This window comes from Lynx canadensis, chromosome B1 (genome assembly GCF_007474595.2).
Source record: "Lynx canadensis isolate LIC74 chromosome B1, mLynCan4.pri.v2, whole genome shotgun sequence".
Lineage (NCBI taxonomy): Eukaryota > Metazoa > Chordata > Mammalia > Carnivora > Felidae > Lynx > Lynx canadensis.
Window position 1 is genome coordinate 44,597,681 of NC_044306.2, and position 12,562 is coordinate 44,610,242.

At 40.2% G+C, this 12,562-nt stretch overlaps 1 protein-coding gene across 1 annotated transcript in view; it reads right to left on the minus strand.

Moving 5' to 3' along the window:
* Positions 1–2,175: 2,175 nt before the first annotated feature.
* Positions 2,176–12,562, minus strand: part of ASH2L (ASH2 like, histone lysine methyltransferase complex subunit) — a 31,626-nt gene continuing 21,239 nt past the window's right edge. The window contains 6 exon segments of the mRNA XM_030312623.2: positions 2,176–2,911; positions 3,006–3,065; positions 3,799–3,897; positions 5,186–5,278; positions 10,065–10,258; positions 10,554–10,721. Of these exon segments, the coding sequence (XP_030168483.1) occupies positions 2,804–2,911; positions 3,006–3,065; positions 3,799–3,897; positions 5,186–5,278; positions 10,065–10,258; positions 10,554–10,721 (722 nt within the window). The 3' untranslated portion in view covers positions 2,176–2,803.

Genomic DNA, 12,562 nt, shown 5'->3' on the forward strand with positions numbered 1-12,562 from the left:
CCTGATGTAGGGCTCGAACTCACGAACCCCAAGATCATGACCTGAGCTGAAATCAATAGTCGGATGCTTACCGACAGAACCACCCAGGTGCTCCAAGCCTAAATCAATTCTTAAAAGAACTCTAGAACTGGTAGCTGACAGGCATTGCAAGATGAAGGTGATGACTGAGGATTTTTATTTATGTAATTAAAAGGATGGTACCAAATGAAGAAAATTAATGATATTACTAAGATAAACAAAAACAAATTTTATTATTTTCCCTTCTGTGAATGTTGACACCTAACAAGGGAACTGAATCTGTAAGGTTTACTTATTTATTCTGAGAGAGAGAGAGAGAGAGAGAGAGAGAGGGAGAGGGACAGGGGCAGAGAGAGAGAGAGGGAGACTCCCAAGCCGGTTCCACACTGTCAGGGCAGAGCCTGACACTGGCCTCGAACTCACAAACCCCAAGATCATGACCTGAACTGAAGTTGGACACTTTACCTACTGAGCCACCCACGTGCCTTGGAAACTGAATCTTCAGTTCACTCAATTACATCTACTTCCAGCTTGGCTCAGGGCTGCCAATTTCACGGCTTTTAACAGGTCACTGTTTTACTATTTTGAGAGAAGGCCAAAAGAGGGAATATGGTGAGAGCAAATTCCCCTTTCAAGATTCAGAGAATTTATGCTTTCAAAATATAGATTGGGGTGGGATTACTTTGCTAAGAAGGGTGAGTAGGATGAAAAGCCAGCCATTACTACTTGAAACTTTCCCATTCTAGTTATAACAGCACTGATGATTTAAACCATCCAGAAACAGAGCCCCGGCTTGTTAAGTAAACAGGTTAGCAGTCATGGGAATGCTCATATTTATGGAGGTACTGAAATTTTATATCTGATAGAAGTGTTTCTTCTTATTTATTCTTATCTCATAGTCTATTTTTAGCACAGACCAAATTATTATTTACCAGGGAGCCTCAGAGCTGTAGAAAGTATTTCTAGAACAGACTATCCTCCACCCCCAGCTAAGTAAGGGAAAATGACCATCTAAAGATGTGTAAAGTGATACAAACTGATTTCAAAAAAGAGCAGGCTGGAAGTAAGGAAATGGGCTTTCTTGCTGCACACCACCGTTTGGAGCTCAGTTAAAATTTGCCTTCTCCAAACCGTGCAACTGTGTCTTTGAGGGGACTGGGAGCCACTTCCCCACTTGTTTAATTTTATGTTGGAATAAAGTAAGTGGTCAGTGATGATATGCTCACTGACACCATTTTATAGAGGACTCCATGGAGAGTGGGTATTCTGTGAGTCCTTCAAATGAACCTTCTCAAAACACACACACACACACACACATTTTGAATATGAAATATAAATAGGCAACATCATAACTTCTGTAACCTGATTTATGAAGATCCACTGTACAGAAATTTTATCAAATGGAGAGTGGGTGTACAAGTAATAAAATACGTGGTAATTTATATTACAAAGAATTTACCTCCAGCTTCCTCTACAGAACACTACCCTCATTCTCTTAGAGTTCTTCAAACTCTGATGGTCCAGCTTTATGACCAAGTCTGCCCTCTAAGACCGGCCACGAATGAATGGGTGTCCAGCAGTGACAGGCTGAGCCTTCAGCCTACAATCACACTGATTCTGTTAGGTTTCCTGTTAAGAGATGTGGAATGGCCAAAACAGCCTGGATGGTTCATTAGGAGACAAATCTATTAGTCAAAGCTACCAAGTTAAGGTACCAACATTCCCACGAAATTTGGGAAATTCCTGGGAGGCTGCATTGTCACTGACGTATTAAAAAGGGGGACAGGGAAGCCATAAGGGAGCTCAAGGGAAGGCTCGTTCTTACATTCCAGTTTTTAGTATTCTGAATCGTCACGTATTTGGAAGGAAGGTAAGTAAGGCAAGAAAACAACGTGCACGCATTAGCATACACGTTCAAAGGGAAATGCTGGAGGGACACCATTAACCCTTTTAAACTCTTGTTCATCTCCTTGAGGTGACTTCCACTGGAGAAAAAGGGTGGCTGAGCTGGCTAGAGAGGATGGAAGCAGGAGAAGAGGGGTTGGGATAGTCAGAAACCCGCCTCCCTCCCCCTGCGCTGGCTCCCTTCCTCACTGCCCACATCGCTACCCCTGTCACCAAGAGGAACCCACCCCGAAAGGGAAGCAGAGTGCCACACACACTTGAAGACAGGTTTTATTTGGGAAGAGTTTCTAATTGTTAAAGCTGCAAGCAAGTTCTTTTTACAATTACAGTTCTAGAGACCTAGTAGTTTCAGAGACCCCAGTGTTCAAAAATATTTCAAAAGGAATAAAAACCCATACCAAAAGGAAAGACCTTTTAGATCTGGAATGTACAGCCACTGATTTCAGCTGTTCTCAGAAACAGGCCTACTACTTCCTTGGAAATCGGATGGGATGGAGTCAATGCCACAAAAGGAGAGGTCTTTAAATAAGTCAGTGCCTTAGACGAGATTATTCACTCCTTAGAAAATACAATAAGGTAACTAGTCCTGGTCGGAGGGATACGTGGTACAGCACCAGTTTCACAGGGGGCGCAAAGGATCCCGGGGTCAGCAGCTGTTGGCATATGGCACACAAAATAGAAGCAGTCACCAGAAGTGGGGAGAGTGTTGAAAAGCAGGGAGTCTCCCAGTCTCACCCACACTTTTAATTTGCTAACAGCACAGGCTGTGTCCTGCGGTATCTTTGGGAGAATGTTTGCAACAGTTCAAAAAACAAAAACAGGCCTCCCTCCCCAATTTATTCCCCAGCAAGTCCATGTCTGCAAAGAAAGAGGGACCTGGTCACGGTTCCCATGGAGGACTCCGCCTCCCATCCACTTCTGTTTCCACATGATATAAGACATCAGCCAGAGTATGTTCTACCACAGCGCCCCAGCCCATGTCACTCATCTGTGGGAGGAACAAGAAACAGAAAGGAGGTGATCAGAATAAGTATGGCAAGAAGGAGCAGAGATACTGAGGATGCACTGTGAATGTTACTCACAGGGCGGTAAGTGAGATCCTTTGGAGGATACTTGAAGCACGGTCCAAAGTTAATGGAAACCTGGGATAGATCAATTCAAGCAGACAGGAGAAAACAGAGGAAAATAGTGAAAAAAAGCTTAATGTGACCTAGGAACTTTTTATTTTTAAATGTAGCTATGATATTCAGTGTATAAGTGGAACTAATGATATAGATTACCAGTGTTAAAAGTGGTCAACACCCTAATGTCCATCAAAAATTAGGTAAATAAAATAGACTTTTGTTGATTTCTGTTTATTACCTGAAGATTTCCTTATCTTACTCCAGTGGTGGTTACTGACAGACTAAAAGTATATGTAAATTTCCAGATATTACCTTTTCAAATCACTTAAAAAAAGACAACAAAAAAACCCCACAATAGGATCTGATGATAGTCCCCTTCATACTGTATCGTGTTAAAAAAAAGATTGGCATAAGCAACACTTACTAACCAATGATGGTGGGTTATCATGACATATAACACCAAGCTGACTTCTGCATGCATATACTTCACATCCTTTACATTGAACAATGACATTTACCGTACAGCACATTCAAAGTATGGAGCACACTAGTTGCACAATCTTTTAACTATCCAAGCAAATACTTCCTAAGACACCCAACTGTTTTTGGAACAGTAACAACAGGAACGCATTCCCATCTCACTCTTAGGCTACTCAGATTTCTTTCTAGAATTCACATCAATGGTCATCCATCACAACCATTCACCTATTTCCCTCAAGTTCTGTTCACAGGACGAACAGACGATACATACCGTGCAACTCTTATACAGTGAGATGGCCGGAAAGTAAACCCCTTCAAAAATATCTTTGTAGGCCACACCTTGATTGACACCGTTTTTATAAAATATTATCTGAAACAAAAACGACAGTTTTACTTCAGAGTTTAACAACAGAACAAGCAAACTGAAGAACTCCCTTGGAGAACCCTTTACAAGCACTGCCACCACGCTGGTAATGATGTCTTCTCAGAAGAGCATATGGTGTAATAACGTCTTCTTACATTTTTAGGGCGTATTTACATGCACCAATCTAGCTGGTCTTCAGGTTTTTCAGAGCATATTTATATGCACCATGTAAATGGTGGTCTTTAGGTTTATTTGCTTCGGAATTCCTACATTACCTGTACCAAAGCATTCTTTCTATTATTCGTTATACTATCTGTATAAAAAACAAACTGGTCTTCTGCCGATTCCTTAGAACCGTACCTACTTAAGCTTATTTATTTGATCCCTTCCCTTGCATCAGATTCTCACTTCTGCATTTCTACTTTGAAAATCTCTTCAGATCCTCTAAGTTTCTGAATCCTCATTTTCTTTGTCCTTTCTGTCTGGAAATTATTCTGAATATCCTCTCTTAATCACTACATATGGACTTCAGAAAAGACCCCCTTTTCTCAAGTAACTTTCTCTGCCTGTTCTTCCCAGCAAGAGCTGTCTTCTCCTGGGCTGGATTTTCTGGCTGTATCATCTTAGGTCCATTACCTGTTTCCCTTTACTATTTTCTCCCCTAAAAACAACTGGAAGCCTACTTTATTTTCTCCTACATTAGCTTCTATTACTGTCCTAGACAGCGATCACAGCATTTTTAGGGAACAGTGTTTCCAGCTCAAAATTTTCTTCCACCCCTTCTCCTATTTTGGGCCAGACTGTATTTATGGTACGACTTTGGCCAACAACCTTGGAAAGGGGAAGTAGGGAAAGTTCTAGAGGAACTAAATAAGCCATTACAGCTCCTGCTGCCTCTGGGTCACAGAGCAAGGTCCCCTCCTCTTCTATTCAGTGTTCCTCCCTCTGTACTTGATACTTCCCGAGCAGAAGAAATATCTCTGCCTTGCTTCCTCAATCGCATATGGATTTCCTTATTAGGCTGCTGCTTTTACCCTCTGCACTGGAGACTGTCCCTAGAAGAACACCGATCATCTCTCTGAAAGCGGGATGGTGACACAGGAAGAGCGATCTGGTCCCACAATCACAGCAGGCAGGAGAGGGAGCTTGCTCTGCGGCTGCCGAGCTCTCATAGCACATACCCCTTCAGTCCTCTCTGGGCCTCACTTTCCTCACTTTTATAATTAGGAGCCTGGTCCCAATCTTCAAAGTTTTCTAGTTCTGACATTTTTATGATCATGACTCACCGACTCACCTCACTATGGGGGGTCTGCTTTAGGCTCTTCTCTGCTTTATCCACAAAGTCTTTTTCCTCAAAATACAAATAACTCTTGAACTTTATCAAAGCCTTGAAAACCAAGAAAGAAGGAAAGGGAAAAAAGGGAACATTGAAGCATCAGCTACATCATCATGAAATTAAAAAAAAAAAAAAAAAAAAAGCAATTTCAGACAAGTAGCACTGAGTCCTTGTGTTTTGCAACAGAAATTAAAAATCTATGCAGGGTTAGCTTTGCTAGATTTTATTTATTTTTTTTTTTTTTAATTTTTTTTTTTTCAACGTTTATTTATTTTTGGGACAGAGAGAGACAGAGCATGAACGGGGGAGGGGCAGAGAGAGAGGGAGACACAGAATCGGAAGCAGGCTCCAGGCTCTGAGCCATCAGCCCAGAGCCCGACGCGGGGCTCGAACTCACGGACCGCAAGATCGTGACCTGGCTGAAGTCGGACGCTTAACCGACTGCGCCACCCAGGCGCCCCAGCTTTGCTAGATTTTAAACAACTATGTGCTTCTTAACAAATACCAGATGGCACATACTTGCTGAACATTTTCAAAAAAAGACATTTTCTAAGATTTGCGAGGAAATACATACACACATATATATACTTTCATCACAACAAAAATACCCATTAAGTTAAAAATAATTCAGTTTTTTTCCCCCTCAGTAATCTCAGTGAAAGAAATGACAACCTTACTGGGCCTAAAATCTCCTATTCTATAAAAACATTTTTTTAGGGCCAATTCCTTCCCTCCTAGTTCCCTACCTGTTTCTCCTATAGGTGGGCCTCTGGGTCACCCCTTCCTTGCTGGTTCCCAAGAGCCTAACTATTCACTCCCAGGGAAATATATGACATTAACTTTTAAAAATTTTAATCTCTAGCACATACATATATTAAGCATAGTAAAAAAAAAATTCAAGAGATATACAAGAACATGAAATTTCTCTACCTCTCCCCATGTCCCTCAACACTTAGTTTCTCTTTGCCAAAAGGGATCTCTGCTCCAGTGGCCTTGTATCCTTCCAGAATGTCTAGGCATATATTAATATCTTCAAAATTAAAATCAAACAAAAAACCCCACATCAGACAAAAACACAAAGAAGCAAAAAGGACTGATACTACCCAATTTAAAGACTGACTCTAAAACTACAATAATTAAGACAGTGTGGTACTGGCATAAAGATCAACAAATAGATCAATGGACTAGAGAGCCCAAAAGCTAAATGTCTGCATTCTACTTATAAAACCATCTGATTCCGGGCGCCTGGGTGGCTCAGTTGGTTAAGCGACTGACTTTGGCTCAAGTGATGATCTCACAGTTCATGGGTTTGAGCCCCACATCAGGCTCTGTGCTGACAGCTCAGAGCCTGGAGCCTGCTTCAGATTCTGCCCTCCCTCTCTCTCTGCCCCTCCCCCACTCACACTCTGATCTCTGTCTGTCTCTCTCAAAAATAAACAAACATTAAAAAAAAAAAAAAAAAAAAAAAAAAAAAGGGCAAAGCAAGACCCCAAAAAGTCATCTGATTTTCACAAAGGGCACCAAAGAATTGAGAGAAAAAATTTTCAAAAACTGATGCCCATATGAGGCGCCTGGGTGGCTCAGTCGGTTGGGCGTCCAACTTCGGCTCAGGTCACGATCTCATGGTTCTCATGAACTCATGATGTGGGTTTGAGCTCCACATCAGCCTCTGTGTGGACAGCTCAGAGCCTGGAGCCTGCTTCAGTCTGTGTCTCCCTCTCTCTCTGTCCCTCCTCTGTTTGCTCTCTCTCTCTCAAAAATAAATAAGAAAATTTAAAAAAAATTAAAAAAAACCATACCCATCCATGTGGAAAAAAAATTAAGCTTCATCTCTACTTTACACCATATACAAAAAGTAATTCGAGGTGGATCAAAGATCTAAATGTAAAAGCTAAAACCATGTTTTCTTTTTAAAATTTTTTTTTTTTTCAACGTTTATTTATTTTTGGGACAGAGAGAGACAGAGCATGAACGGGCGAGGGGCAGAGAGAGAGGGAGACACAGAATCAGAAACAGGCTCCAGGCTCTGAGCCATCAGCCCAGAGCCCGACGCGGGGCTCGAACTCACAGACCGCGAGATCGTGACCTGGCTGAAGTCGGACGCTTAACCGACTGCGCCACCCAGGCGCCCCAAACCATGTTTTCAAAGGAAAACATGGAATATCTTCATGAGTGGGGAGTAGGCAAAGAATTGTTAACTTATAGAAAGCAATAGAACTATAAAAAAAATTTGACAGATTTCATAAAAATTAAAAATGTCAGTTCATCAGAAGACGCCATTAAGAAAATGAATAAACAAGTCACAGACTAGGAGAAAAAATTTTTTTAAAAAGTCATATTTTGTAATGTGTATTCATTCTTGAGAGAGAGTGAGCAGGGGAGGGGCAAAGGGAGAAGGGGACAGAGGATCGATCTGAAGTGGGCTCTGTGCTGACAGCAGCGAGCTGGATACAGGGCTCAAACTCAGGAACTGTGAGATCATGACCTGAGCTGACATTGGATGCTCAACTGACTGAGCCACCCAGGAGCCCCCAAAAATAATTTTTAACCAAGGACCATAATCCAGAATATATTAAAAAAAATTCCACATCTCTATAAAAAAAGATAAACAACCTGATTCTTTTTAAAAAGGCAAAATATTTGAAAAGAAACTTTACAAAAGAAAATAGATGAATGGCTAGTAGCACATGACAACCTGCTCACCAGCATTAGTCATCAAAGAAACGCTAATTTAAACCATAATGGGACACTATACTAGGCACCCATCAAAATGGCTACAATTAAGTTGGCAAACAACAAATGGTGACAAGGATGTGAAGCAACTAAAATGACCTTACATCACAGGTGGGAATGGAAAGTCTGTCAATTTCTTCTAAAACTAAATCTATAACTACCCTTTGACCCAAAGAAATGAAAACATGTTTACAAAGACATTTGTACAAGAATGTACATTGCAACTTAATTCATAATAGCCCCAAACTTGAAACAGCCCAAGTGTCCATCAATAGGAAAATGGAACCATACAATCCAGTAATCCCATTACTGGATATTTTCAAAAGATACATGAACACTTATATTTAGTGAAGCATTATTTACAATAGCCAAATTATGGAAGTAACCCAAGTATCCATCTATAGATGAATGGATAAAGGAGATATGGTATATACATACAATGGGATATTAGTCATAAAAAATAAAATCCTGCCATTTGCAACAACATGGATGGATCTAGAGGGTATAATGCTAAGTGAAAGTAATCGGTCAGAGAAAGACAAATACCGTATGATTTCACTCATATGTGGAATCTAAGACACAAAACAAATGAACAAAGAAGAAAAGAGACAAACACAAAAAAAGACTCTTAACTCTAGAGAACTGGTGGTTACCAGAGGTGGGGGTGGGGGAGGAATGTGTGAAATATGTGAAGGGGGAAAACAAAAAATAAAAAAACAAAAAAAGGAACATGTGAAGGGGATTAAGAGTATACTTATCATGATGAGCACTAAATAATATATTGAATTTTTCTTTTTTTTTTTTTAAGTTTATTTATTTATTTAGAGACAGAAAAAGTGTGGGCAAACTAGGGAGGGGCAGAGAGAGAGGGAGAAAGAGAGAATCCCAGGTAGGCTCCGCACAGTTAGCGCAGAGCCCGACGTGGGGCTCAAACCCATGAGCCACGAGATCATGACCTGAGCCGAAGTCGGACACTTAACTGACTGAGCCACCCAGGCTCCCCTGTATGGAATTTTTTAATTACTATATTACACACTTAAAACAAATGTAACTCTGTATGTTAATTATAATGGAATTTAAGAATTTTCTAAAAATAGGAAAATGGATAATTATATGTCAACTATAATCAATAAACCTAGAAAAAAATGGGAAAATAGATAATGCCCCTTCCTCACATGCTCTCTCTCACAAAATAAACATTTAAAACAACAATCACAAAAAATCCCAAAACCCAAAACATTATGTACTGCATGGTTCCATTTATAAAATAAGTTTAAGAACAAACAAAACTAATGGAATAGAATTATGATAGGGAAAAAAATTTCAAGAATGGTTGGCTCTGTAGGGATGGCAGTTGGGACTGATTGGGAAAGAGCATGAGGGAACTTCTTGGGGTGATAAGATTCTAGTGTCTCCTTAGGGGTTTGGGCCAAACTCAAAACTCAGTGAATATACATTTAAAACTTATACATTCATTTATGTAAATTTTGTATCAAAATAAATAAATAAATAAAGGTTGAACTCTAGCTAATGATATGTATCTTGAAGTACTTGGGCGCAGGTGATGTATACATATTTTTAAAGTTCATTTATTTTGAGAGAGAGCGTGCACGCACACACACAAGCATGTGTGAGTGGGGGAGGGGCAGAGAGAGAGAATCCCAAGCAGGCTCCACACTCAGCATAGAGCCCACAAACTGTGAGATCATGACCTGAGCTGAAATCAAGAACTGGATGTTTAACTGACTGAGCCACCCAGGCGCCCCCTCCCCCCTCCCCCCCACTGGTGAGGTATGTTGATGGCTGTAGTATTTTCTGAAGTGCATTAAAACAAGATGGATGGATGGATGGATGGATGGATGGATGGATGGATGGAAGAATAAACAGATAACAGGTTAAGGTAGAATCTAGGTGATTGGTATTTGGACACAGACTTTAAAATTCTTTCAACTTTGTTACATCTAAAAACTTTCAAAATGAAATCCTGGAAGAAAGTGTGAATGCTAGGTCAGCATTACAAGAGAACACTCAGGCCACGGGTGCAGGAATATGTTGGTTGCCACAGGTCTTCAAACCCAGGAATCTCTCAGGGATACAAACTCACCTTATCTTTATAAGTATCGGGCAGTGACTTGGCTGTCTCTGTATCTTCAGGAAGATTGATATAGAATCCCAGGACGTCTCCCTGTCCATAGCCAGAAGAGTAGTGTTTGCCAATTGACTGGTGGAACTTGGTTCCCTTTTTGCTCCTCCACGAATAGCTAAATTTATCATAACCTAAGGGAGCTTGGAGGTTACCTGTCCCAATAAAGAGATGTACAGGAAGTCACAAGATTGCAAATTGACTCTGGTTTGCTAAAAGAAAAATTTCTACTCCTTTTCACTGTATTTTTTGGTCAGTTTTGCAAAATTCCTGACAAACTTTCTCACAAGTAAAGAGTTATAAAAATATTTCTAGGAAATGCAAACTACCTTATCCTTTAGGAAGTGAATTTTATGCCTATGATCCAATAAGCCAAAAAGTCATGAAGCACAACCACATGGTCTATACCTTTCCGCCTGCTGTGATGTCCTCATGATCGCTCCCACTCACCTAAGGGCTGGGACCAACCCAGTCTGGCAGCAGTGTCAGGCGGCATCTCATCCACTGTGATTTCAAAGTACCAGGCACCCTTCCGTACCCCATGAGAAGCCCGGACCATGGAGTAGCCCTTCTCTCCAACCACAGTCAGCCGGTCATCAGAGATCTTTAACTGGGGAGCTGCAGTGTGGAGATGGAAACAAAGGCCTGCATCTTACTGGAGGCACTTAGAGACGATTGCCACAAAAACCGGAGTCTCCTACACTCCAGTAAAACAAAGTAAAAAATCAGAAATACCAGATCAGGGCTCTCAAGTTCAGGAGGTTCAAAATCTCAACATTAAGATACGGCCAAAGGAGAGAGGAAGAATACGGAAGTTAAGTGGTCAGATAACCTAGTTTCTATTAAATGTGATATTTGAGATAACAGGTTAAGAGTTAATTATGCTGTCTATTCCCTAAAATATAACAAACCAACTGTAATGTGCTTGGATCCTGATTTGTATAAACCGCCCCCCTTTTTAAAAATAATATGTATTAATTTTTGAGAGACAGAGAGAGACAGAGCAGGAGCAGGGGAGGGGCAGAGAGAGAGGGAGACATACAATCTGAAGCAGGCTCTACGCTCTGACCTGTCAGCACAGAGCCCAAAGTGGGGCTCGAACCATGAACCGTTAGATCATGATCTGAGCAGAAGTCAGACACTTAAATGACTGAGCCATTCAGGCGCCCCCTTCCGCCCTTTTTTTTTTTTTTTTTTAAGTAAGTTTTAGGCCCAGCATGGGATTGAACTCATGACCCTGTAACCAAGCTCCATGTCAGGCTCTGCACTGATAGCACGGAGCCTGCCTGGTGCTATCTGTCTCTCTGCTGTCTCTCAAAATAAATAAACTTTAAAAATAAAATAAAAAATTAATAAAAGACTTGGTATTTTATTTTGAAACAATGTTAGACTTCCAAAACAGTACACATTCCCCATATGCCCTTCACTCAGCTTCCCAAATGTTAACACCATCTACAGTCATAACACAATTATCAAACCAGAAAACTGACAATGATACAACGCTATTAACTAATCTATACATCGTCTTCAAATTAAGCCGATTATCCAAATAATATCCTTTTTCTGTTTCAGGATTAATCCAACATCCACATTTCATTTAGTTGTCATGTGTCCTTAGTTTCTTCCAATCTGGGACAGTTCAAGTCCTTCATGACCATGACATTTTAAAGAGTGCTGGTCACTTTGTTTGTAGAATGTCCCTCAGTTAGGTTTGTCTGATGTTTCCTCCTGTTTAAGCCCAGGTTAAGCTTTTTGTAAGGAATATCACCGAAATAATGCTGTGCCTCTCAGTGCATCATATCAGGAAGCACATGATGTCAAAATGCTGATACTGTATTAAACTTTGATCACTTGATTAACGTGGTACCTTACAGGTTTCTCCACTATAAAGTTACGATTTTCCCTTTGTAAATAATGAGTATTTTGTGAGGAGATAAAAAGATATTTCAAGGAAATCTGATTATGGACTGAATTCAGATGATAGCAAGAAATGATCTATTTTGTTAAGTGTGATAATAGCATTGTGGTTATAAAACAAAATATCCATATTTTTAGAGTATGAAGGGTGAGATTTACTTCTTACAAATTCAGAAAAAAAAGAGAGATGCAGAAATAAACAGATAAAATAGAACAAAAACTTGGTAATTGTTAAATCTGGGAGAAAAGTATATGAAGATTCATCGTATTCATCTTTCTATGAGGCCGTTATGTAAGATAAGGGGACAATCTAAACCAATCGGAGGGGACATAATGACTTGGAAGTGAAGAAAACAATGACAAAAGATAGGAGAACATTTCCAGGTGGTTTAGGTTGATTTTATCAATGTAGAAACATCACAAATCCAATTAAGACTTAATTGAGGAAAAAGTATTTGAAACAGTGTTTAACACTAGAAGTTGTCTGAATTCTACTGGAGGAAGCACAAAACTTAGCTCTAGCTTTTACAAAGGCCTTTACG